We start from the raw sequence: 27,409 nt of genomic DNA, 5'->3' as shown, positions 1-27,409 counted from the left end.
GACTGCTTTCAATCAATAATTGATCCATCAGACAAAAAACAGTACAACCCTGTACTTCAAAGCACTGAAGCTATTTTATATTTTCAAAAAGGAAAAGGGTTACAAGTCCTTGAAACACACACTTAAGTATTTTTGTTAAGAAAGAAGTAATATAGGCGTACTCCCCACAGACACCAACCAGGCAAACACCATATACGTGCATACAAAGTGTCTTGCATAATCAAAGAAACATTCACCTACCTCAACAGGGTAACTCCTTCCAGAGATTCTTAAAATGGGACAGTGTGAGAAATAGCTGGAAAACTTCTCACTGTCTACAGTAGCACTCATTAAAATCAGATGCAAGTCTGAACGCTTATGTAAGATCTCCTTCAGAATAACTAGCAAGAAATCAGACTGGACACTTCTTTCATGTACCTAGAATTAGAAAAATATATCTATAGTAAGGTTTTAGTATCAATCAAGGCCTAAAAACTATAGTTTCTGCAGAATAGTAAGAGCTGATTACCTCATCTACAATAACATGAGATATACTTGAAAGAAGACCATCTTCTTGAAGTTTCCGAAGCAGGACACCTGTTGTACAGTACAACAGTCTTGTGGCTTCTCCTGTTCTTGACTCCATACGAATTTGATACCCGCAAAGGGAATTCTTTAAAAAAAGATATTAAAAATACAGGATAACTTAAAACAGCACACAAGCTAGAGATATTCAAAACTAAGTTAAATTTAAGCACTGATAGATTCAGACACTGCAGAAGTTGCTAATTTAATAGTATGATGAATGACTAACACACTGGGGTTTTTTCATACACACGCTTTCCTTTGTTAGGAAAGGGAAAATACACTGAAATCTACAACTAAGTTTCTCCATAATAGCAAAGAGCAGGTAAACTCAGTGTTCTTTTCAGGGTTCTTCGCAGTTCCCAAACAGTAATATTTTTGCACAAATAGACTACCATGCAGGACCTTTGTTTTCTTCAAGTAACAAAATAACTCCGGTTGGAAGGGGCCTTTCTCAAGGCCAGACTGGATTGCTCACAGCCTTATTCAGGGGAGTTTCCTCCATCCCTAATGATAAGGATGCGACATACTCCGGGCAATCTGCTCCAATGTTTGATCATTCCCATTATCAAACACTCCTGCTCTTAATCACAGTCTAAAAATTTCAGAAATCACATGTGGGTACCCAGTGGTTCAGAGGTGACAATTGGACAGAAACAGCCGACATAATAAGAAGCCCTTTTCAAGAGAATTATTTAGTTGTGTAAGAAATAATGTTTTCACTTTGTACCAACAATCCAGCCCCCTGTATTTAATCAAGACTAGACAAAAAAATTCAGACACATCTTACTTTTCCTCCGGGTCCTGATTCGCAGCCTAGCTCTTCACAAACCCTGGTTGCCAGACTCACTGCTGAGATTCTTCGGGGTTGTGTGCAAACAATATTACATTTAGTCGATCCTTCATCTAGCAGCAAGTCTTCTAACAAGAAATGGGGCACCTGGGTACTCTTCCCACTGCCTGTTTCACCAGCCACAACAACTACTCGATGTTTTTTAAGCGTTTCTACAATTGAGTATCTGTGCTTAAACACAGGTAACTCTTGTCTCTCTTTCAGAAGCCTCTGGTATCTGGAGGAACTTTGCAGCTTTTTGAACAAAATCCTTGAAGGTTCCAAATTATCTGTGTCTGAGGTCTCAAGGGAGAGACTGCTGAAGTCCTCATCAGAAACTAAGTTTTCCCAGGAATCTTCGGGACCCTCAGATACGTTTGGTTGGTTTTCAGATTGTAACTGTTGTTGTTGTTTAAGTTTGTTTAATAATCTAGCAATAAAGTTATCACGGGGTTTGTTGGTTTCTATCTTATTTTCTTCTTCCTTTTTCTTTTCAATATCCCTCCATTCTAGCCAGACATCTCGGTAGGTAGGAGGCAGTAACTGATGAACTGACTTCAGGTGAAAAAAGCAGGAAAAAAAATTACTTTACGTACTACTTAGCAGTATTACTAACATTTTATGTGTAAATGAACTTGAGTGGCAAAAGATAGGACTAAACATTAAGTAGAGAGCTACTTCTAAATACAGAAACTGTGAAAACAGTAATATAAATATCAATTACACACTTCATTTTCAACTGGATTGCATTCTTTGCAACACTGAAAGAATAATTTTACTACCAAAAAGTTTCCTCCCTGTATGCTGCAAAACATACGCATGCTTACAGATAAAAGCAAATGAACATATAATACAAGGAAAGAATTTAATGGGAAACACTTCATTAAACTGTTTTTAGTATTTAACTATACAAGTTATAACAAACAAGCACAGAGGCAGATTCCAGGATAAAAAGAGTAATATTGATGAAAATCTTACTTGTCCTTTGGTTAAATGATACAGTGCCAAAGTAGCAGCTAGATGTTGTGCTTGCATACTATCTTCTGTTACAATTGTAGGACACATTGCCATTACATCATCTGATGATCTTGTAATCCTGACCCTTAAAGACAAATGTATAAAGGCATTTCTCTCAATGTTTGTTACCGATATAAATAACACATCTGTTAATGTTTTTGTTTAAACTGTAGGAATTAAATTCAAATAGAGAAACTAAGCTAAATAAACTTAATGTTACTCCATAATATTTTGTAAACAGAACCCATTGATAAAGTTTGATTGAACAGCAGAAATTTTTCAGCAGCAGATTCCAACAGTGAATTTGCGATTATTATTTTTTTTCTCTTAACAAATGTCTTCATTTCCTTCAAAGCAGGAGTATTTGTACACACACAAAGATCATCACTAAGGTTAGTTGCTTTGAAAGAAGGACTAAGGATTTGTTCGTGTGCTTGTAACTACTTAGCATAGATTGAGATGACAGTTAATGATCTACTGAAATGTAAACATCTGTTTAACCGTTAGGCCAGTCTGACCAGTGGTGAAATTTCTCATATTCTTAGGGGGACAGTATGTTAGTAGCTTTTAACTTGAGCAAGACGACAGGTTCTTTTACTTGGTTCCTTCAAGAAGCATTACTCATTTGTACGTGATAATATTCTATTTTATACCACTGTATTGTAGACTTGTTTTCTAAAAGAAATCTAAAGATCACTGATACTGCACTGTTTTGGTTACGAACTTGTGGTAGCTTTCATTTTAACTTCCACTTTATTTTAAACAATCTCCAAAGGGGTTTTGGTATTCCTATGCTTAAAACCTGTGATTTGATGTATTATTTTGAATGAGAATACCAAAAGTTAATTATCCAAATTTATCTCACAGGTTTTCTTCAGAACTTTTCATTCAGCAGTACAAAATTAAAAACTAATCCCTCCTTTATGGGATCATTCACCAGAATCTTATTTTTGTGATAGCGTCCAGTCTAAGCATTACTTTTGCAGAGCTATCTAGAGCTAAATACCTCCCTGCTGGGCTAAAAAAAGAGCGGTTGGGTTAAGCACATTATATTCCTATAAATATGGATGAACATGACAGGACAGAAGTAGCCAGCATTTTAATTTTTAGATGAACCAAAAGAAAAAATGTAAAGTTTATAGGAAATACATACCTACATTTCCAATATTTTCCAACTGGAACCTTTTCAAAAGCAGGATTTGGGCTCTTGGGAAAATTCTTCCTGCACCAGTCAATCAAAAATTGCTTTGGGGATTTACCAGTCCAGCTTCGAGCACTATAATCAAAATTTCTTATGTCTAGCGGTTCTTTCTTTTTCACTAGAAGAGCAGAAAGACACATTTTAGGTCTCAAAATTCGTTTTACGTTCTTTTGATAGCCAAGAACGTTTTTACCTTTTCTTCAAATGTATTTTTACTAGAAACCAGTATTTTCTGAAATGCTTTGCAGAAATACTGGTACTGATGCATGACTGATAAATTCCTGCTTTTCCCATAAAAGTATCTAGCAAGAAATTAATTACAATATTTTGTTTGCTATCTTCGATCACCCAATAATTTAAAAAGTTTCACTGAAGTTTCGTTATTAAAAAATAATGTAAGTTTGAAGGTTTAAAATTAGAATAGTTTAAAAAGATGAGGGTGACAGTGAAAACAGTAACTAGCCCCACAATTAAAATAAAAAAAAAAAAAAAAAATCAAAGTTTTAGGCATGAGAGTATGGCAAAAATAGCTTTCAACATCATCTGCAAAAACAAATACAGATCCTTTAAAGTCAGCTTGGTCAGTGAGGTAGTTCACCTGCCCTTCCCACAGTCAAGAGCTTGATGGATCAGCACCGCAATGTAATACAACCTATAAAAACAAGAACTAATACTGAAAATTTGTGGTACACTTCAAGCTTGTACTGAACAATTTTCCACACACCTTTGTCTTCCTTTGCAGCACCATCAGGTTTTTCAAGCAAGCTCAAATTCAAAGTGGTTTCTTGAGGCTGAGGTGAGGGAGTTTTTTTCTTTTCATTTTGTTGTTGATTTGAAATCTTTACAGCTGGATTAAATACAGGATGATCTTCAAGTACTGCCATTTCTGTCAGAGAGAGAATACAACTTAGGCCCAAGAGCATACAACTGACACCCATCAACTGCTAAGCATTTATTCTTTAAAAAGAAAAGATCAATTGTAATAATTCTTACTAAGCACTCAAAAACAGGAGCAGCAAAATGTTACTGACTTTTTAGAATTTGACCCACATGGAAAGGACAGATTCAGGAAAGCCTGCAATTCACATGGTGGCCTCTAAGTTGATGAAATCAATTCCATCTGACTCTCAGACTTACTTGCCTAACAAATATGCAGGCCACAAAATAAAACGCAGGTAATATGCATAGCTCTACCTTGCTGAATTCTTCTTATTTTCTCCTGTGCTACCTTCTGGCCTTGCTTATCTTTGTCTTGCTTGGAGATGCTTGCTTGTTCTTTTGCTTCTGAAAGCTTGGCAGCCAGATGTACATACCTCTCATTCTATTTCAAACAGAATTATTAATTAGAAGTTGAATATTGTATGCTCGTCACTTTTAATGACCTTCATAACAAAAAAAGTGGAGGGGTTTTGTCCTTACACAAAGGGGGCAAAATTAGTTTTTACATAACTAACAGTCAAAACCTCTCAGAATTTGACAGTCACTTTCTTAATCTCACTGAGATGTGTTTCAAGAATTATTCCTTTCCAGCACAATGCATTCGGTATTTTGAGCACAGTACAAAAAACATAGGAAAGGAAAAACAACTTAGGAAAGGAGATGTTTCAATACATTTCCCCTTCAGTAGCCTGCACATGTAAAAAAAGTATTCAATCTCCAATTTTTAACAAATACATCCATCACTTGCAGATGTACCAGACATATCAGTTTTTGAAATACTTCCATGAAGCGTTAATTTTATCTTACTGGGTCAAACTTTTCTTCATCTGTCTCTTTCACAGACTCATTCTTCTCTTCATCACTCTGTTGCTCAGCATATCGTAAAATCCATTCCTTCATACTCACTTCTTTCTCTTTCCCCACATTCAGCTCCTAAGAGGAGCAATCAAAATCAAAAGTAATGATAAGTGAAAACACCAATGCTTTTCTGTGTCAGTAGTTAGGAACTATTGCTTGATTATATAAGCTATGTTATATGGCGTAAATAACAAAAATGCATGGAGCAAACTTCTCCAACTAGGATAAACATTTCACAATATACTTACATAGATCTTAACACTCAAATGATTATAAGTGCTAAAAAACACACTTTAAATATTAAAAAAAAAAAGAACACTTTTGTGCAAAATCTTTTTGATGTCCAGCTTTAAGATTCAATAACCACAGAAATCAAAACACTGCAAGTACACAGGAAAACTTAAACCCACACAAGTTCATAGTGTCATCTGTACCCAGATAGAATGAAATAATTCCAAGAGAAAATTAAGCTAGACTTTACCACAAAAATGAACTATGATGAGCCCTCCAGACTTCGCATGAAAAAAATCTTAACTTCAAATAACCATTCCACTGAAGTTAAAATAATGTGGGTGACAATTATTAAGCATACTGTATCTTCAGAGGTTTTTCAGTGTTGGAAGTCAACGCAAATTCTCTATTTTAGAGAACTTCGTCCTCTCTTCCCCCTCCCCCAGTAAATAAAAATCAATTTCTCAGATTACCTTAGTTTCAGGGATATTTTCTTTCTTTTTGTTATCTACTACACGAGGTGGAGGTTCACGTTGTGACACAGGAGAACAAAATTTTGCCCTAGGTTTCTGCTGCTGTTCTTCAAACTGCTGGCTAAAACCTTCAGGCAAGGCATCTTCAAAATAAAAAAATCCATGTCACAGAATATACTTAATATAATTACTGAAAATCCTTTAAAGTGTGTTGGAAGCCAGCTAGAAGAACATAAAACAAAAACAGCATGCCTGAAATAAAATTAGCCTTTAGCATTTACATAAGCCACCATTTGCTTGCTGGACTTCCATAAAACTCAGAGTAGGAATGAGAAGTCTAGAAGACTTTATACACCAAAAAAAATATCACAGAACCAGTCAGCAGCGCATCTAGGAAAGGAACACTGTCATGACTACTGGTCTTAGTGAAACTATATATTTAATTACTACTTTGAAGCATTCCCATGCCAGCGCAGGTCTGACTACTCTTCTGTTAAAAACTGTAGTCAATTCTCTGTCACCATACTCACCGTCAGGAAGGTTTAAACAAAGCCAATCAAGTGCAGAATGAAGATCACCGCCATACAAAAGTGTATTTTTCATTGCTTCTTCAATGTGCTCAGTCTTAAAAGAGAATTTTTGTAAAGCCATGTATACATCCTATAAATAAAAAAGTTAGAAAATAATAGGATTTAATATAGCAATTTAATACTGGCTTGTAAATTCTTATTTCCCACATATTGGATAACTGGCATTAAAAGGAGGTAAACAGCATAAATCAATATATCATAACGCTAAGTGAAAAAAATCATGTTTTAGATACAGAGTTTATAATATTTTTTATTGTAAACGTGTATGCATATGTATAAATAAATCTACATTCCAGCCTCTGTACAAAAATATACAAATTTTCTAGTTAGGCATGTTACCAAACACAGGCCTCTGCTTTGTTTATAACAACAGCTAACTAAAATGTTGTTTGTTTCCTACTAACCTTCTTACTGTGTGAGAAAATAGCTAATCACTGACCTTCTTACTGTGTGAGAAAATAGTTAGTCACTGAGCTAAAGTTACAAATAGTAATAATGAGGAGACAGCCAGAAGTAGCTAATCACCAAGAATGGGATAACAAGTAGTAGTTAATCACTTCAAGGTTCTTTTATGCATCAAGTATGTACTACTATACTGATTAGGATAGAGCTGTGTCTACTTCAAGGAACACCTTTATTATCCTCAAGAAGTTGGCAAAATTACAGTAAACTTTTACTGCCCTGAGATAACTCAATACCCTAATAGGATAATGTGAGGAAGGGTCTCCTTACCCAAACGACCACTGAGAAGCTCACGCTTGGACGGAAGTGTTTTGCTGACGCAGCAAAAGTTAATACGCATGTCCAAAAAGGCTATTCAGTCATCCTAATGAATATGTAAGTCTAGGTGGAGTTATGTATTATGTAGGCAGAACTATGAGAATCTTTTGTGTATAAATAATGGGTGAATATCCCCGGTAAAGTGTGCTAGATTTGTGGGTTCTCCCCTAACGCCCGAAGTTGAATAAAGCAGTATCTCCTCCCTAAACTACTTTTGGTTTCAAGAGCTTTTATTTTAGGCAACAGAAAGATAAACCTACAGTTTTCAAACTATATAGAACAAAAAATGTAGGAATCATAAAATATTCAGATTAAGTTCTATTCCTCTATCCTGTCTGAAGACTCTGATTTTACTTAATGAACACATAAAGACGTATCTTTCCTAATACACATACTTGTTGCTTCTACTGACTAATCATTAATATAACTGCTGAAAAGCATGCTACGCTGGCTTGTACTGGATGCAGAAGTGTAGTATGACACATGATATGAATGACAAAAAATAAACCGTTTATTCTAAATAAACAATGGTCAGAGAACAACACTTTAAAGACTACCTGTAGTTTCTTAGTAGTAAGTCTTCTGGAAATCATCCCTTTGTCATCATTTCGTTTTTTATGGTCATTGATTACATCAATAATCCTTTTCTCCAAATTGCCATTTATCATCACCTGCACAGAGAAAATTAGTTGATAAAAAGCAAAACATTACAAATTTTTATGACTTATCAATGCTCTTTGTGGCTAAGGAAATAAGAATGCAGAAATCTCTCCACCATTCAAATCACAACTTTTCCAGCTTTCCATAAATGCAGTAAGCATTTCTTACGAAAGGGACACTTTTTTCATTTTATTTTTGCAAGCTATAAGCTTTTACTTGAAATAGAACAGTTCATTCCTTATTACAGAAAATGCCCCATTTACATCTTCAAGGAAATTTAGTATGTCAAAGGAAATACTGTAAGGAAATAAAAAAAATTCTACAGGAAAGAATAAGACTTTTCTCCTCTGCTTACAAGAACTGGTATAAAATAATTTGATCATCAAGATATAATCTATGACACTTTCCTTGCTCTCTGGCTTAAAAAAAAAAAGTAATTATAGTAAAATAATAATTTTAGTATTTTTAACACTTCTAAAACATGAACCAAGCTTCAATTGCTACTGAGGTTGTGGTATAAACTCTGTATTCTTCCTCTGACAGGAAGAATACATACGCACAGCAGAAACCCAAACATAACTCTTAGTAGTCTTGCATGCAATGTATCATTTGTTACTTAAAAAAATATAGACATTCTCCTGCCCTGTTAGTTTATTTTTAAAGCACACTCAAAATCCCAAACATATCAAGCTCTTAACAGTCAATGTCTAATACATTAATATAGTTTGCCTGCATAACATAATACTGAAGAAGAGCTGAAAAAATATTTACTCAGCAAGAAGAGTACTATGAAAACTAATAAAGATACTTACCTTAAGAACAGATTTATCTAGATTTGCAGCAGCACTGGAATCTGTTGTTGAACTAAAACTGTATGTTTTTGGACCTGCAAATTGCAAACAACCATCAATTTCAAATGTGTTCTTAAGCAGAACACAGAGAACATTGCTTACACTAGCTAAAGCAGACCAAATATAACACAGGTTAGCGCAAGCAAATATTACACTAATTTGACAGAAACACAAAGGTACATAACAATAAGAATAACCAATAGTACAGAAAGGCCCTTGAACAAGGACTAGTGAAGAAGGGTCTGACTCCTGGTAGACAAAATATAAAATCCCAAGTGGTACGGTGCAAGGAAATGGGATTGACTGATCACTCCCTCTCAACACTGGAACAAGGAGTGACAAATAGGGAAGGTAACGGCAAGTTCAAAACAAGTAAGACCGTTGAGGTTGGTTTTTTTTTTTTATTACAAAGTGCATAGCTATGTAACAGAACTCTTTGTCTCTAAAGTGTGGATATTAGACATTTAGCTAAATCCAAGGGCAGACAAGGGCTTTGTAGTAAAGAAATAAATTAATTTGGGAGGGCACTGAAAAAACATTGCATCTGCCTTAGGAAGACCCTGTCACAACCGGTGGAGGATGTAAGAGTATGTCCAACCTATTCTTACCTAGGCGCCTGCTTTTGGCCCCTATCTAGAAGAGGCCACTGGGTTACAGAGGGTTTTGGTCTGATCTGCTATGGTCATTCTTAAAATACTTTACACTTAGCAGCTGCCAGGAAAAAATACAAAGATATTCATTGTCATTACAATGACAACACACAGCCTGCTGTTGGATTCTGTTTTTTTCAGAACACACGTACTGTTTCTAGTACTGCACAGATACAGATATAAAGAAACTGAGCATCCCCACAGCTTTCACCACCCTGGAGACTGCACACCACCCCAGAGGGAGCAGCACTGTGCTCCAGGAGGCACAGGTACTTCCCAGCTCCTCAGCCTGATTGCAGGCAGGTTGGACAGCTCGTCTGTGCTGGGCTGCCTGCAGAGCGGCTCCACGAGAACCCATTTTAAGATCAGGATGGGGTGTAGGTAACTACATTTCAGAAAAAAAGCCACACCACCTCTGGTCAGGAGCTACAAAGAGCAGCAAGCCCTCACAAGCTAATCACTGGCACTTAGTGGTAGGCCGTGCAACTACACAGTACTTGGACTACACTAACTTAATTTTCACTTACACTGACCTATCTTTCACCACAGCAGACAATCTGTGATAGAAGCAGAATAATTTCTGAAGAGGACTGAGCACCATTGTGTTGGAGGAGTGGGAGACAGAAGGAATACACTTAGCAGAGCCCAAATTTGAAAAAGCAGAGGACACGAATAGGTTCAGGAACTTTAAATTAGCGGATTACAAGACTTTGTGTTAACAAGTTGGAATCTCAAATGGCCTGGCCATTGCATGCTTTGCTTATAGTCTGCACCACAAGCTGTTATAAAATATCTGAGATGCTACTTCTGGCAAAGCTGGTTTATTGAAAACAGACACCTCACAGTGCTGAAGAACATTAGTTTTTCAGGCTGCACCCAGAGCAGTAATCTCTCAGCTCATCCAACACTGCTGAAGTGCCTCCAGCCCTGAATTTGCTCTGGATGTTTTTTCGTGATACAAAAAAAGAATATGCCAAATCCACATTACATCAGCTTTGAGCACATGTGGAATGAACAACTACAGGAGAAGCGCATTACTAGGGAAGTGCTGCACCAACACTTGCTCCACAATAACTGCCAGTAATCTAATGACAAACTTCCTCTTGCCAAGAAGTCTCATTTGCTCAGGGACGCCCGCTGAAGCGAGACGGGCTCAAACCAGGCCCGACCAGACCCGTATCGGGGGGCAGTTAATGTGCCTCTCCCGATAACGCCGGGCCTTCTGTCAGGCCTCCTCCCGTCATACCCAGGCCCGCAGGCGGACGCAGGCCGCGCCCTTGGGGACTCCCTCCCTGCGCTCCTGGCCCCCTCTCAGCCACCAGGACCCCGCACCCCTCATCACCACGGCGGGCCGCCGCCGAGGCTCGCCGCCGAGGCTCGCCGCCCGGGGCCGCGTCAGGCCGCGGGGCCGGCTACCTTGCTTGACACGCGGCTCCTTGGAGGCGGGCGGCGGCCGCGGCGCCGCCCGGCTGCCCGCCTCCGCGGCAGCAGCAGCACCGGCCTCAGCAGCGGCTCGGGCCCGCGCTGCGGCGGTAGCGGCGGACGCGGTGTGGGCCGCGCTGCCCGCCCGCTGTTTCTTGTTGCGGCCACCCATGACACCCCTCTACCCGCAGCGGACCCGGCTCGGCCCCTACATCCGGGCACTCCGTTTGGCACCGCCCTCCTGGCCACTCTCCATTGGTCGCTAACACTCGCTTGGCACCGCCCTCCGCCTCTCATTGGTCAGCCCTGAGGGAGCGCACCTCGCCGCTGCCAGGCCTCGTAGGCCTTGCGGGAATCAGCTTCCGGGGCAAGGGCCACCGCCGGCCGCGGGGGGTTGTGGGGAGGTTTTGTGCGGGGAGGCTGTGGGCTGAGGGGAGGCCGGCGGTTCCTTAGTGCTGGTGGGGTGGGATCGGGGCCTGCGTGGGGCTGCCGGTGCCCGTGGGTGGCGGGGGGCTCTGTTTCTCCTCGGGGTGCAGAGCCGGGGTAGGGGCGGCAGGGATCCGGCGGGGCAGGGGGAGGCCCTCCCGCGCCAGGCATTGTGGGACCAGCGAGGAAGATGGCGGACGCATTTGGCGACGAGCTCTTCAGCGTGTTTGAGGAGGATCCGGCCGCCGCCGCCTCCGGCGCCAAGAAGAGCAAAGCGGGCGGCACCGAGGGCGCCAGGAGACCGGGGTGAGGGCGCGGTGGGGCCGGGGGAGCGGGGCCGGGGGAGCAGGGCCGGGAGTGCTCTGGCGGATGAGGTTCGGGCCGCACTGCTGGGCCCGCCTTCTGCCAGGTTGTTTGAGCTGCTGAACCCTCTCGGCACCGTGCAGTCGGTGCAGCCTAAAGGCACACGCTTCGCTGGGATCACTGGCCCCAGAGCTGTAGCAGCCCTGGCACAATGGACGATCGGGGAGTACCGGGACCTGGGAGCAAGCTTAGCTGGGAAGTGGTTTGAAAACCCATGGTGGTTTTTGTGTGTGGACTTGCCTGGGTTGTGCAGTGTGATCACTGTTGCCCGTAGGACACCTGACTTCTTTTCTGAAAATGCGTATATAAAAGAGGCAAACCTTTAAATTTTTTATCTATGTTGCAGAAAACGATCAGAGGAAAAATGCTCAGTAGCTGTGACAGGGAAGACCAAAAGGGAGGTTGAGGTCGATAGTACCAAAGACGCTGTTTTGGGAAAGAAGCCGAAATTGGAAGATGTTGTATCAGAAGATGCTAAGTAAGTGCCGAGGTTAATGTGTAAATTATAGCAAGGCATACGGGTTAGCTGTATGCTAGTTGTGAAGCGTTGATGTAAGTAGCTTTGCAGTGTTTTCATTTAAAGGTGAATTTACTTATGAAGTTCATTTTCCATTATGTATGTAAGTGAGGATGTGCTGGTAGTAGAGCTTCAGCAGTGACAAGCACTGAGTATGTTTAAAATAATACTGCGGACAGACAGGCAGTTGCGGTGTGAAATGTTCATGTATTTATGAGTACTGCACATGGATCAGTGGTTCTTGATCAAAGCCATTGTGTTGATTTTGGGCATATAGCAAGGGATAAGCAGTGAGGCACATGGGAGGAGGCAGGCTTGCTGTGCATCATGCCACTGAAAGACATAATTGGCTGGGGGTACAGGAAGAAGAATTTGACCATGGAGACAGAAACAAGGCTGAGGAATTCAGCTTTTATACTGAGCATGATGCAGATGGGATGGAATACCCTCTTGGTCAGTTTTGGGTCACCTGTCCTGTCCGCTTCTCCCCACAAGTGCAACCCTGCAGAACTCTTCCACTTCCGACCCTCCAAAAGGGCATATAGCAAAGTAGAGTAAAGCTAGTTAGAAGAGACTTAACTGAAAAGTAAAATTACTGAACAGAAATTTGGTTCTGTTTTACCTCAAACCGGGATATGAGGCCTGTAAGATTATAACTGCAGCAAATATTTGTAACCTTAAGTACATAGGTGCTTTAAGTACAAATGGCAGCTATTTGACATGGAGAGGGGTGTATACTTGGACATGTCAACAGCTGGGGGGGGTAAGGCTCTCCCTATTTTCTTTCCAGAACTTCATGACAGATATTATGAAGGTTTTTGAAAACAGATTGAAGGGATACAGTGGGCACTTTCTCAGTGTATCTTAAGAGATTCTTGGGAACTTGGAAATTTATTTTGGTTCAGAAAATGATTAGGAGAGTTCAAAATTCTACTATAGAAATAAAAATTGTGTGCTTGCTGTGTTCTTTACTTTTCTCTGGGTGGTGTATTATTGACTTCCGTTAGACACAATTCTGGTGTGAATTGTCATTCGGTCTTACATGGTAATTTTTCTTAAGTTCAAGGTAAGATTTTCTGTGAGAAAGTAATGAGAAGACTTCTCAGAACACTGTAAACAAAGGGTACCTGTAAAGAAGCAAAACAGAACCAGAGTCAACATTTTAAGTCAGTTCCTGTTTTAGTGGTCTCAGTAGAATGTATACTTGCCTACAGTAGCTTACTAAGTATTTTAAAACTGTTAGAAAAAAAACAGTGTTTTATGCAGTGAGACACTGGCCTGTTCTTGTGGCCATGAGAGAAAGGACTGGTAAAGAAAAGAGGTGTCTCATCTTAAGGCAGCTGCTTGGGATGCTTCAGGCTGCCTGTTACTTGGTGTCATAACTAGTAGCAAGAATACAGGTCTTGAATTTTGCTTTGTTGTATATTGAAAACAAGTCCCCGTTTAATCAGAAAAACTTCATGTGAACCACTGTGATCCAAGTGCTGTTTTCTGGTGCAAGTTTTAAAGGTGTTAAAAATCCCAAAGCAGTAGCTGAAGTAGATTTATATAACAGCAAAATTTTAACACACAGAGGTATTGTTAGTCCTGGTAGTAGTCTCTGCCACCTGTCTGTTTCAAGTTTTTGCATCCTTTTTTTAATGTTACAGTTAAAATGGAAGTGCAGTTCAATATTTTTGCTTTTATAAAGAAAACGGGATTTTTAAATACCTTTCTGGCAATGCTAACTCATATGCTTTCAGTCTGGCAGAACTGATGCCTCAAGTGAAAGTGCAAGCTGTGGAGACTGTTGAAGGTTGTACACATGAGGTGAGTGCAATGAAAAATGGCGTGAAAAGTATAGCCTTATTTCATAGAATTGTGTGTATTACCAGTATAATATGTGTGTATGCCAGTATAGTAATACTGTTTATAGTGCTTGTACTTATATCATAGAATCATTTAGGTTGGAAAAGACCTTTAAGATCATTGGCTCCAACTGTAAACCTAACACTGCCAAGTCCCACTAAACCATGTCCCTGAGTACCACATCTACATGTCTTTTAAATACCATCAAAGATGGTTACTCCACCACTTACCTGGACAGCAGGTTCCAATGCTTGACAACCCTGTCAGTGAAGAAATTTTTCCTAATATCCAATCTAAAGCAGCACTAGTGCAACTTGAGGCCATGTCCTTTTGTCTTATCACTTACTACTTGGTAGAAGAGACCGCCCCCCACCTTGCTACAGCCTCCTGTAGAAAGCGATAAGGTCTCCCCTCAGCCTCCTTTTCTTCAGGCTAAACAACCTCAGTTTCCTCAGCTGCTCCTTATAAGATTTGTGCTCTAGACCCTCACCAGCTTTGTTGCTTGCTCTTCTTTGGACACGCAGTAGCACCTCAGTGTCTTGTAGTCAGGGGCCCAAAACTGAACACAGTATTTGAGGTGGGGCCTCACCAGTGCCGAGTACCGGGGGACGATCAATTCCCTCGTCCTGCTGGCCACGCTATTCCTGATACAAGCCAGGGTGCTATTGGCCTTCTTGGCCACCTGGGCACACTGCTGGCTTGTATTCAGCCAGCTGGTGACCAGCACCCCCAGGTCCTTTTCTGCCAGGCAGCTCTCCAGCCACACTTCCCCAGGCCTGTAGCGCTGCATGGGGTTGTGACCCAAGAGCAGGACCCGGCACTTGGCCTTGTTGAATCTCATACTGTTGGCCCTGGCCTGTTAATCCAGCCTGTCCAGATGCCTCTGGAGAGCCTTCCTACCCTCAAGCAGATATATTATTTCATATTATATTTAAGGTAGAACAGGCTTGTAAAGAGATGAGGTCTGGATCTGGCACTGAGGATGCAGAAAATGCGCTTGAAAAATTAATAGGATATCTTACCAGAATCAGTTTGAATCATACTTGAAATAAAGTGAGTGATTGTGAAAGACTCAGTGATAATGTTGGTATGTTTCGATATTTGAAAGGTACCAAGCACGTTCTGAGTGCTGTTGTTGACAAGGAAAACCCAGTGGTTGTTAAAATAGCTCTGTGTTCATAGTGCTATCTAAGTAGGGATTGAAGTAGTTTGCTATTCTGGCTCAAAAATGAACGGCTTTCTTGTGAGGAAGATAACTGTTTTGGTAAAAAGGGAAAAAAAATTATGTAAAAGCAAAATAATGAAAATATCAATTTTCAAATAGTGTTAATAGACATAAATACAATTTAAAATATGAAAAATCAGAAGCATTAATGCTGTTTTTATTTATTTTTTAAAATCATCCTTCATCCAAAGATGTCAGAAAGAGTTTCTATGAGAATTAAATGTGTAAATTTTAACTTCCTTGTACTTCTATGCTCATTTTGTCTTCAGTGCTATCGTCCAGAGCTAGCTTAAATTAATTAGGGTCACATTCAAGAACCCTGTATGATTAGACCTTTCGTATGAAGAATGGTATACACAATTGATGCCACAGGTTTTAAAGCCCACGAATATGTACAATCTTTGTTATCTTGAGATGTCTGGTCGCGGTTTGCCATCTCTTAGTAACCAAAGAGAGCTTAAATATTTAGTATGAACGTTAGATGTTGGCCAGGAACAGGAACTTTACCTGTATAAATACATTATCCTTGCAAAGGGTGTGTTAGCAATGGGGGATGAGTAATTGCTTCTAACGTCTGTTGGCCAGAAGCCATGACTGTGTCTTGGCCTGAAGATCTAATGTTCCAAGGCAGATGAAGATGAAGCAGAAATATTTCATGCAAGACAGGGAGTATCGGAGTATTGAGAGAAGGAGTACTGTTGGGGCAGGAGGACAGAGATACTGGTTGAAAAACTCTGAGCGGAAGGAAGGAAGCCTTGACACATTAGTTCATAGAAACAGGATAGAAATTCAAGTTATTTTTCATGCACTTTACATCTTGTGCTACAGCTCTTCATAGCCTGCCATGCCACTGGAGTGGACAGCAAGAATTCTGCAATTGTTTTCATTTAAAATGTATTTTATAGGTTGCGCTTCCAGCAGATGAAGAATTCACTGGTCTGAAACCGAGAACTGGAAAAGCTGCAAAAGTATGTCATAGATTGTGTTTATTTTTCTTTTTGCGTATGCTTTAGGCAGAAGATGAGGGTAGAGGGGAAAAATGAGGTACTTTGTCAGTAAGGCTTGGAAAAGAACATCTTGGAAAGATGTCCTGTCATCAGTAAAATTGGTGTTTCTATATTTTAAATTTTCATAGAGCAAAATGATGTGGTTGAATGGGGTTGGATGGACTGTTGTGATTTCAGTTATATTCTACAACATCAGGTGGTGGCTTCAGTTGTACACTGTAGTTCCTCTTCCTAAATTAGTAAATTAGAGAGAATTCAGTCACTGGGCCAAGATTTTCATTTGATATGCCAACAAAGACATAAGCAAAGGTCTTAGGTTTGGTATTAGATAAAATTATTTAAATATAAAGACGTTGCAAAATACTGGTTTAATATCAGTTGAAGCTACAAATATCTACAGGATTTAATTTCTGCTTGTAATTTGCACACTAGATCAGTCACAAAATCAATTAGATGTAAGCAACAATCTGTATTAAAAATACATAATGTTTTTGCTTTCTTTCTTTTTAGGAATATCCATTTATTCTTGATGCCTTTCAGAGAGAAGCTATTCTTTGTGTAGATAATAACCAGTCTGTGTTAGTGTCAGCTCATACATCAGCTGGTAAAACTGTTTGTGCAGAGTAAGTAATTTTCTGACAGGCTCTAAGAGCATGGTGTCATGTTTGTCATGTCATTTTGTTGAACCATCAGTAGCTGTTATGTCTCAGTTTTTGTGACACAAATTTTGGACCATCAGTGTTAGAATTGAATTGACTACTCTTGAATATAAGAACTTTGATCTTGTTTAGTGGGTAGCAAAAGGCTTATTTTGTGTTTAAGATTACCTCTTATTTATAAACAGTCTGATTTTGTTGAGATGTTATTGTATACGTTGAAAGGAAAGTTTCTGCATTTAGGAAGAAATACCTTTGTTTTCTAGCCCTGGCTGTAACTGCTGAGGAGTTTCTTTTGTGTTTTCTTTGCTTTGTCAGAAGCACTGGTTTGATTTAATTTGCAACTTGGTGTTTATAGGGCAAGAAATGTTTAAAAGGTAGTGTGCATTTTTTGTCAGTTTGGTCTGACAGTGCAGTGGCTTTGCTGACTAAAGGTGAGAAGTGAGATATACATATTAGAACATGGGTTTAAATAATAATAGTTTGTCATGAGACAGCGACAATTAGATTTTTAGATTAAACTAGTTGAGCTCTGATGTCCATAAAAACCAGTTAACTTGTCAATGATTTGTCACCCTCCAGAGAGGCTTACATAGTTGAGTTAAGATTGCACTGAATTCAGTGATCTGGTTAAGAAGTGCTTCGTATCATTCTACTGGTGTTCTGGATTGCATATTTTATTTTTATGTTTTAAGCAGAAGATTAGAGGAAAGTAATATGCTGTGAATATCTTCCTGACAACTTTAATGTACAATGTTTGACTACAGGTATGCAATTGCCCTGGCTTTGAGGGAGAAACAGCGTGTGATATTTACAAGTCCAATTAAAGCTTTGAGTAATCAGAAGTACCGTGAGATGTATGAAGAATTTCAGGATGTTGGTTTGATGACTGGGGATGTCACCATTAATCCCACAGCTTCTTGTCTGGTCATGACAACTGAGGTAAGATCAGACATTAATTCTTGATCTTTCTGTGTTTTCTTCTACCCTTTTTTGGCTGAGAAGGTCTGATATGAAAAGATTGAAGCTACCATAATAAGCCCAATTAGGGTAGAAGATGTTATTAAAGTTCATTGTGCCTCCCTTTAATGTTCTAACCTTTGGTTATTGGAAGAAGTTAGGTAAATCTCTGTAAATTCGTCCTTTTGGACTATCAGTCAGGAACTTTCATTCTCACATGGAGAAAGGCAGAACTTAATTTATTGAATCCTCAAGAAACTGAGTTTTATTTGGATAGATATGAAGTACTGAAAGTGAGTCAGACTTACTGAATCCTGTAGGTTCAGTATTTTGTTCTAGGGAAACCAAATGGGGAAAGGAAAATCATTGAGTGATAGTGAAGTGGTTCATGCTAGGTGCTAGTACTCCAGGAATATACCACTTTTCACCTTTGCCACAGTTTTGTCATTTTTCTGTTATAGACATATGTCCTGCCATGAGTTGTAATTTTCATTTTTCTGCCTTTACCTCAAAGGAGTAAAGAGTCTTACAGAGAAAACTCTGATAGGGAAAGATTGGGGTGGAGAGTCAGGATGGCTTGATTTCTGACAAAAGAAATCCTCTTAATCACAGGTTATGTATTAGGATGATGGAAGAAAGAGACTTGGCAGAAGTAGATCTGGAAACCTGTAACAAATATTCTAACACATAGAGGCTGTGAGAAAAGTAATGTTTTTTTCTTTCATGTTCCTTCCATGTTCTTGCAGGGAAACCAGTTTGTCTCATATCATGACATTGATAGATTGGAATCAACTTGGAAAGCATCTCATAGCCAATCTTTAAATGTTTTTAACTTTTGTGCAAAATAAGATTTCATACTGCCATTTAAAAGTGAACCAAAAATTCTGGTAGTTTCTTACTGACATCTCTGTAACATGTGACTGTTATTTCATGTGATGGATCTCTGTTGGTTTTTTTCCTTGTCTTTTTTTCCTTGTAGATTTTGAGAAGTATGCTTTACAGAGGTTCTGAGGTTATGCGAGAAGTCGCATGGGTCATTTTTGATGAAATCCACTACATGAGAGATTCAGGTATCCTATACGGTTTTTCTTTTCAATACTTTTTTTTCCCAAGAACAATTTTTTTTTCTTTTGAATAATTAAATCTTTGTTCTCTCTCTTAAATTCAGTCATCTTTGTGCGTACGTCATTGAGAATTTGTTTTCTATTGAATGTATATAAGATGGTTATTGTGTGTCGCAGTCTGCATTTTCTTTGCCAAGGTAAAAGCCACTTTGAGGGCATTCGATGTACCCCATTTGTACAGGGGAAGCTTTTTTCAGTTTTTGTTTTATTGTGCCTTTAAGCATGCTGTTCTTTGGCTTCAGAGCTGAAAAATAGGCTTTAATCACATAAATTTCCCATGTGAATTTTCTATTTTCAGAACGTGGTGTTGTTTGGGAGGAGACAATTATTTTGCTTCCTGACAATGTTCATTATGTGTTCCTTTCTGCAACTATTCCAAATGCCCGTCAGTTTGCTGAATGGATCTGCCATCTTCACAAACAGGTAATGTTTCTGATGTGCTATACCTCCATTCTTGTTGTCTTGTGGCATAATACTGTTTCTTTGGTGGATGAGATTGGAACCTTTGAGAGTCTTTTTAGTCATCATCTTATTGCTTATAAATGATGGAATAGATCACTCCTGGTTTCTCTGCTTGTACTCCTAGGTTTTACAGCTATACTGGCCGTTGGTTCTGCGTAGCAAAGTTAAAGCTGTTTGTTTAAAGTTTATTTTCCACACTTATTTAGACACCAACTTGATTTCAACAAACATTCTGAATTATGAAACACGGTGAACATACTATGATTTTCATAGGGCTGATAGACGAGGTTCTTTGGCCTCTGTAAAAAGGCCATGTGGAAATCAAAAGTAAATAGTAAATCCATAGAAAATACTACATATGCATGCAAACAAAGTGAGAAAAGAGGAATGTAAGAAGTCTGTCCTGTCCAGTAACCATTAAGTTTGTTTTATTCTGTTTAAGAGATGCTTTCGCAGGAAAGATATGGGAATTAGAATTAGGGAAGTTAATACCCACAAAAGCTTGGTCCAATTTTAAAATACCCCAGAGGCTGATTCTTATGTTATTTGTGATGGAAGGAGTGTAGTGTAAGAGATGCCTATTTAAGCTTAGCTCAAGACCTTGACTTGGTTTTGCAGAACACTAGTCTCTGATTAGTTTTTTTTAAAGCAGATTTATATAATATTCGATGTTTTGAGCGAAGCATTTTGTCTATTTTTTTCTTAATAAGCTTTCTCTTTGCAATAAAACCTTAAATGTTCCTAAAAGTCTACCATGTGCCTTTTTTAGGTGGTGTAAGAAATACTACAGGCTTTTTTACAAAATAGAAATAAGCAGTTTTTCCTTTGGTTTTAAAGGTGTTAGGATTATGAGTCTATAATAATACAGAACGAAATATTGCCTGATGTTACTTTTTGTGTTCATGACGGAGAATTTTTGTAGCCAACTTGTGTTCTTCTAAAGGTTCGCAAACTTTTGTTTTCTTAAGCAACGTCATTAGTACAAAATCCATATTCAGGAAAGAAAATTTATTATCTTAGTTTCTGTGAGTCTTACTTTCTGGTTTCTAGAAAGGTGTATCTTAATAGTAATGTATTGGATTTTCCATCAAGCGTTTTTACAGTGCAATTAGAAACATTAAATATTTATGTGTATGCTGTTCTTTCTTTATAGCCTTGCCATGTGATTTATACTGACTATCGACCCACTCCACTGCAGCATTATATATTCCCAGCAGGAGGAGACGGACTCCATCTGGTGGTTGATGAAAATGTATGGAATATTCAGTTTGTTTGAAAGATCTTTTTCCTCACATATCAGTCACGAGCTTGATCTCTTGCAAAATCTGGATTTGCTGTACAAAGGATGTTTATATTAAAAACAAGTACAAATGGGTACAAGTGATATCTGAATTGTCGTTAAATTTGTGTGGTCTTATAGAAGAGATTGGTTGTATTATTTAATGTCATGTAGCCAGCTGAGTAATACTTTGCTGGGATGTCTTAAGTGCCCTCATCCTTGTTTTGTTTTCTAAGTGCATGTTGCTTTCTGTAAATCTGCAAAGTAGTTTATGTTCCTTGTACTCATTCTCACTCGAAAGAAAATGTAGCAGCATCTAAAATTTACTTTGTTTGAGGGGGCAAAATATTTTTGTGTCTTCAGGTAATTTTGACGCAACAATTTATTTAAAATTCATCATCGGCTTTTACATCAGTAGCTAATACTGTGAACAGTATTACTGCACTTGAAGCTGTGTCTTCATTGGGCAATGTAGTTTCATGTAGACATTCCTGAAGCTCAGTTTTAGTGTTGTGACATTCAGCAGTTCTAGCCTGGTTGATGGTGTGGTGGATAGAACAATGAGCTTCAGAGACACCAAAGTAATTCTGAGCTGTGGTGCTGACCTAGTAAACTCACTCACTACCTTATGCATTATTTTTCCCTTCTGCCTGTAGATATGGGGTAATGGTACTGGCTATGCAAAGCACTAAGTATTTTTAAGTGGGCTATGTAAGAAGTAATTGCTTACAAAACAATTGTATTTTGTGTTTTTTGTTTAGGGGGATTTCAGAGAAGATAATTTCAATACAGCAATGCAGGTACTTAGAGATGCGGGAGACTTAGCAAAAGGGGACCAGAAAGGCAGGAAAGGAGGAACGAAAGGTGAGTTTGAGTCACATTCTAAAGTAACTTTTTGTGTAATACAACGAAGTTGTATGCAGGTTGTGCAAGTGTCTCTATTATTCCTGAAGGTCGTTTTTTGCTAAAATTACTTTTAAATTAATGTAATCTCCCTGCAGGTCCCTCAAATGTTTTTAAGATTGTGAAGATGATCATGGAAAGGAATTTCCAACCTGTGATTATTTTCAGCTTCAGTAAGAAAGACTGTGAAGCCTATGCACTTCAGATGACAAAGTTGGATTTCAATACAGGTACAGATAAATAAAACTTAGTTTTATTCACAGTGTAGTTTAATGTGAAATGTTACTCTGGTTAGATATTTCTATTTTCCTGTGGGACTTCTTGTGTAAAAACTAATGAAAAATACCTGTTGCTTTTTCCTTTATTATGCTGGTATGTAGGCTGTTTTCAGTAGGAAACTGTTGGTGCACAAAGAGTACTTGGTCATCACAATGTTGAATTGTTCCTCTATTTTAAACTTCATTTGTTTCTCAAAAATCCTGTTCACTGTAATAATAGCGCAAGAGTTCCTAGAAAATTCTATCTATAATGGGAGAAGACTATATCATAACAAATGTATTTCCCAAAATTTTCATGTTATGTCCATTAGAGAAACAAATATTCTTTCAAAGTGAAAACAACTGTATAACAAACCACTAGAATGTTGTTTCTCAATGATTCAATCCAGTTTTCTTTCTTTCCTTCCTCCCTGCCTCCCTCTTCTCCTCAAAGAAAAACCCAGATGGTAAATAAAGAAGATTTTTTCATTTTGGATTAAGACCAATCTTGGAAAATCAGTTTAAGTTCATTGCTTCTCGGAAATGTTAAGAGTTGTGACAAAAATAAGGAACCTCCTGTAAATCAACATATCATTTCATGTCGGTGAACTGTTCAGGGTCTTGCTTGCTTACTCGCTCCAGTCTTGGATGTTCTGACTCAGTGTTGCAAAATAATGCAACCGTTTCTGTCAGGAAATGAGGAGATATGCATAAGTGCAGACATGCATTTTTATGTTTTCTTCAGTCATATCTTTGAGTGTGTACTCTTTATATTCGTACTACTTAAAGGGTGTAAACTTTGAGAATTAATGGAGAAGGGGAAGAGCCTCTAAGTCCATGCAGATAGGGACTAGTAGGTAGAAGAGAAAGGAGGAGGTTTATGAAATAGACAGAAAGTACATAAAACTGAGAAACCCCAAGCTGGGAAGTAGCTGAAGTTTGGATTATTCTGCCAGGTTTGTTCTGTTTTCCTTTTGGCTGAGCATCTACTGGTTACTGTTGGGCTCCTTCAGGCTCACATTTAAGTCTTGATCGTCTGACCCTATGCGGGTGGTTTTCATTATAGACTTCATGGTCTTCCATGATAATTCCGTTGTAAACTTTTGTAAGTATTAGAATGTGGTAACTCTTTATTTACATATGGTATTAGCCTTATAGATTTTGTAATAACTTAAAAATTGCCTTCTCAGATGAAGAAAAAAAGATGGTTGAAGAAGTGTTCAATAATGCAATTGATTGTCTGTCAGATGAAGACAAAAAGCTTCCTCAGGTGAGTGGAGATTCAGTAGGGGTAGCTGCTGCTCTCCTGTTTTCTGCAGCTTTTGAGGTTGTGCGTCTTTTTTAGTGCGTACACAAATCATATACTGGGTGTTCTCATTCATCTCCCTGGCTTTTAATATCTCTTGCATTGCTCCTTGGCATTGTGAAATAGGACTCAGTGATTAGGATCCTTCCAGTTTTGATGCCAGCAAATCACATATGCCAAAATTAACAATGGAATTCCTACCCTGTGGTTTGTGTTTTGTTTTTTTAATTATGTTTTTAAGTAAACATAAGGGCTTATAAAGAGATATATCTGGGTTAAAACTGTCTGGGAGTAGTTCATATGAGAGTACAGTACGCGTTTTATCAGGTATTGACTGTTGAGCTTTTCAAAAAGTTGAATTGATGCACCTGCATTCTAATTTGTTGTATAATGACTAAGCACAGTGACTGTCTTGTCAGTGGAAAAATACAGCCTTCTAAATGGACAGAATATAATAAGATTCAGTCCTTTTGTAACAAACACTAAAATTATAATTTCTTTCTACCTCCTTTAGTTATTTTTGTCCATCATTTTTTACTGTAGTGAGCTTTATTGTGAGCATGGCAATTTTTCCTTCAAAAAAACAATCATTTAATTTTTGGCCATGCCTGCTTGCTTTGGATATCTCACACCTGTTTTGTTTGTCACACCTGTTTTGTTTGTGAACTTGAGAAAAATGGAAAATAGGAATCCAATGTATAAGGTATATTGGGTTGGTTTCTTTGGTAAACTTATAACTGGTGTTATATCCAAGTAATCTGTTTTGGTCTCTGTAGGCAATGGTATCTCAAAAGTGTATTCTCAGAATTAGGTTTGGGATGGTAACCAAGTGTTAATAGATTTTTAATGAGAATCTTCAAAGAGAAAAACAGAGACAAAGCTGTTTATGTAGGTATTTGTTTGAAGTATAATTTAGTAGTAGTAGAATTTAAGAGATTAATTAAGTCACTTACAGCCTGAACATGAGATCTTGTATGGTTCTCATAGGTGCTGACTCTGCTATTTCACAGCACATATCAATAAGTAAAATCACTGCACCTAAAATTGAAACAAAATAGCTCATGCATAGCAGGATCACTATTTCCAAAAATGATTTTAAATGAGGCAGGTTTGGGTTTTTTTACATAGAAGCAAATTGAAATACTATTTCAGTCTGTGTGTAAATTAGGGCATAGCTTCACAGTTGGCCTAATGCAATTTAAGACTAATCTAGTGAAAAGACTGGCCTCTGGCTTTACCCTTCGTATCGTTGCTAGTTCTAACTGGAAAATAATACTGAGGGGGTATTTGTTGTATTTAAAATCAGGAAATAGTGAATTATATGGACACTAAGGACAGCATTGAGATTTTCCATACAGGTTTTATTTTGTAGTAACGAATAGTAAAATTTGTTTACTGGTCTTTATATGTTTCTTCCCAGGTTGAGCATGTACTTCCTCTTCTGAAGCGAGGAATTGGTATCCATCATGGCGGTCTGCTTCCCATCTTAAAAGAAACTATAGAAATTCTCTTCTCTGAGGGCCTAATAAAGGTATATATTTCATGTCCATATTTAGGTTTTTCTGTGTTGTGAATACACAGTTGATAATTCTGAAAAATTGAGAGAAGTATGTCTTTGCTCAGAATGTACACTAGTATTACAGTCGAGATCTGCTCCTTGGCTGAAAAAGCTGAAAGATTGTTGTACATTGCACTGAAAAATGCTTTGTGTTTTGAATATGATTCTAAGCATAAGGTTAGTGCTTACCAAAAACTTTCTCTGAATATTGTGTGGACCAGTAAGCAGGCAATTTTAAACAGAGCTACCCACATATGAAGTTAAAGGCTCTGTTCTGTGGCTCTACATATTGGGTTCTACAAATGCATACAGCACCTCTGGAAGCCTGTAGCTGTTCCAGTGGTACAAGTTAATTGGTGTGATTGGTGCAGCTCACTTCCCTTGAGAAATGCAAATATTTGTGTAAGTGCCTCTATCTTTATCTGAAAAAATTAAATTCTTGAAGATGGTTTGGAGTTTTTTTTCTTTCTATAAGGAAAACCTTGTAGTCTTTAATACTTTGCCTTAGCTGTCTTATGTTAGTGCACTGTTACAGCTCTAGTTTTTAGTGTTCCAGATTTTATTCTAAAGTATTTAAACTTCCAATGTCTAACATTTTCTTCAACTGCTTTATGATATATCTTCCTCCTAGGAAAGACTGTAGACATTTACCAAGCTGGTTGCCAAGTTGATTGCCCTAACAGACACACGTTCAGAAAAATCTAACCTTACATGAAAGTTGTAGGGGGGTTTTGGGTAGCTAACTGCTGTTTCCTTCTTGCAAACTTTGAATGTGGAAATTAACTATTCTTTAATATAATTTGCAACCCCTTGTGTTTTCTTTTGGAGTCTTTCTCGTGGTCCCATCTAACTAGTTTTCATGTTTTTACAGAGGAAATAGGGGAAGGGAGAAAGAATGGTTTTGGTCCCGTTTTTAAATATTGAATGCGCCTATTTTCTTATGTTGACTGTACATAAGTAGTAAAATCTGGAGAGGTTTTTTGTAGCAATCTCTGACTCTTTGCACGTTTGCTTAAGAGCCTTTGTTTTCGCTTGCTTAACTTTAGTCTGTTTATTTAGGCCTTATTTGCAACAGAGACTTTTGCGATGGGAATTAATATGCCAGCCAGGACTGTGCTATTTACGAGTGCCAGCAAATTTGATGGAAAAGATTTCCGATGGGTAAGTGAAAAACAGATTCTGTAAAATAACTGAATTGCATTATTTAAGCCTTATTAGGATTAAATTTACTCTTGACGTAGCCACTTCAATGTAGTAGAAAATACTTTTTTCTTACAAAAACCTTTCTTTGTTCACTAATCCACTCATAATTAGTGTACAAATTCCAGAAGAGAAGATTCCTCAGATTATGCATGAGATTATTTATTTAAATATATATTTAAATAATATCTATTTAATATCTAAATAAAGACTATTTAAACAGAAAAGGCACATCGAAGAAGGTTAGTGGTGGAAGTTGGATTAGACTAAGACTTCTGCACAACTTGTCTGAAACTCTGAGACCTAAGTATTTTCTTCTGTGTCAGAGGAACGTGAAGAATAAGTGGGCTCAGGATCATATAAAGATCACTAAATTTAGATTTTGACAGACCCAATGAAAGAGATCATTTACCTCAGGAGAGTATTGGTTTTTCTGTTATAGCAGAGTATTTTGGATAGCTGACAGAAAGACATCATGTGTGGTGGGAAAGACAGGTTCCTAAACAGCTGGAAAACAAATAATTTAAAAGTTCTAAGCATTAAAATCAGGTAGGTGATTCACATGTAAATAATAATAAGAAAGGCGTTCAAGTCATCACATCAAAACTTTATAAATAAGTGTCATGATTCATCTTTCAGAGATGAGAATATTGCAGTAAACAGGGCAAGTGACTTGATATGCGCATTATGAAATAAACATCTCTTCAATCTTAGTTTTGGCTGTTCAGTTTCATGATTCATTCATTCTGATTACATGTCCTTTGGATATATGTGAGAATTAGCTACCTTTGAGGTATCAGATGTGTGGAACTCCTGCTTTTAAAATGACTTAGGACATTTTCCTTAAGGAGTTTTTAATATCTGACTTAAAGTGAAACTTGTGAAGGTGTTGGGAATGCAAGTTCCACAGATGACGAAAAAGCCTTGTTTTTTGACTTAGACATAGGAAACCAGTTATAGCTGGCTCTTGTCCATGTCCCAGTTCTTTATCAATTTCATGGTTTGAGGTAACAGTAACCTCTTCCATTTCACTGTTAGTAGCCACAGAGATACTGCTCTTGGTAGGTGTGAGTACTTCAATGTTACGTTTGAATCATTTGAATGAAATGATACGTTATTTGAAGCTGGTGAAGATGCATTATCAGTATGTTGAACTTGTATTTTATTTTAATAATCTCCACCATGCCCAGCAACCTTCTATCACATAAGACATTAGGAAAATGTTTCTTGTGCTTATTAGATGATCCTCT

At 38.2% G+C, this 27,409-nt stretch overlaps 2 protein-coding genes across 2 annotated transcripts in view; one reads left to right on the top strand and one right to left on the bottom strand.

Moving 5' to 3' along the window:
• Window positions 1–11,294, bottom strand: part of DHX29 (DExH-box helicase 29) — a 29,641-nt gene extending 18,347 nt beyond the window's left edge. The window contains exons 1-13 of the mRNA XM_063319926.1: window positions 11,063–11,294; window positions 8,958–9,031; window positions 8,043–8,156; window positions 6,646–6,775; window positions 6,116–6,258; window positions 5,361–5,486; window positions 4,809–4,935; window positions 4,339–4,500; window positions 3,567–3,732; window positions 2,375–2,498; window positions 1,355–1,951; window positions 509–652; window positions 241–417 (exon numbers count right to left, since the gene is read on the bottom strand). Coding sequence (XP_063175996.1) covers window positions 241–417; window positions 509–652; window positions 1,355–1,951; window positions 2,375–2,498; window positions 3,567–3,732; window positions 4,339–4,500; window positions 4,809–4,935; window positions 5,361–5,486; window positions 6,116–6,258; window positions 6,646–6,775; window positions 8,043–8,156; window positions 8,958–9,031; window positions 11,063–11,240 — 2,262 coding nt within the window. The 5' untranslated portion in view covers window positions 11,241–11,294. The remainder of the gene's footprint in view (window positions 1–240; window positions 418–508; window positions 653–1,354; window positions 1,952–2,374; window positions 2,499–3,566; window positions 3,733–4,338; window positions 4,501–4,808; window positions 4,936–5,360; window positions 5,487–6,115; window positions 6,259–6,645; window positions 6,776–8,042; window positions 8,157–8,957; window positions 9,032–11,062) is intronic.
• A 231-nt stretch (window positions 11,295–11,525) lies between these two features.
• The window catches only part of MTREX (Mtr4 exosome RNA helicase), a 46,423-nt gene continuing 30,539 nt past the window's right edge, over window positions 11,526–27,409 (top strand). The window contains exons 1-14 of the mRNA XM_063319333.1: window positions 11,526–11,800; window positions 12,204–12,335; window positions 14,117–14,183; window positions 16,353–16,415; window positions 16,965–17,077; window positions 17,878–18,052; window positions 19,050–19,140; window positions 19,493–19,617; window positions 20,810–20,908; window positions 21,697–21,799; window positions 21,937–22,068; window positions 23,286–23,365; window positions 24,822–24,932; window positions 26,019–26,120. Of these exons, the coding sequence (XP_063175403.1) occupies window positions 11,685–11,800; window positions 12,204–12,335; window positions 14,117–14,183; window positions 16,353–16,415; window positions 16,965–17,077; window positions 17,878–18,052; window positions 19,050–19,140; window positions 19,493–19,617; window positions 20,810–20,908; window positions 21,697–21,799; window positions 21,937–22,068; window positions 23,286–23,365; window positions 24,822–24,932; window positions 26,019–26,120 (1,509 nt within the window). The 5' untranslated portion in view covers window positions 11,526–11,684. The remainder of the gene's footprint in view (window positions 11,801–12,203; window positions 12,336–14,116; window positions 14,184–16,352; window positions 16,416–16,964; window positions 17,078–17,877; window positions 18,053–19,049; window positions 19,141–19,492; window positions 19,618–20,809; window positions 20,909–21,696; window positions 21,800–21,936; window positions 22,069–23,285; window positions 23,366–24,821; window positions 24,933–26,018; window positions 26,121–27,409) is intronic.

Source organism: Chroicocephalus ridibundus, chromosome Z, assembly GCF_963924245.1.
Source record: "Chroicocephalus ridibundus chromosome Z, bChrRid1.1, whole genome shotgun sequence".
Classification (NCBI taxonomy): domain Eukaryota; kingdom Metazoa; phylum Chordata; class Aves; order Charadriiformes; family Laridae; genus Chroicocephalus; species Chroicocephalus ridibundus.
This window is presented reverse-complemented; position numbering and strand designations above follow the sequence as displayed.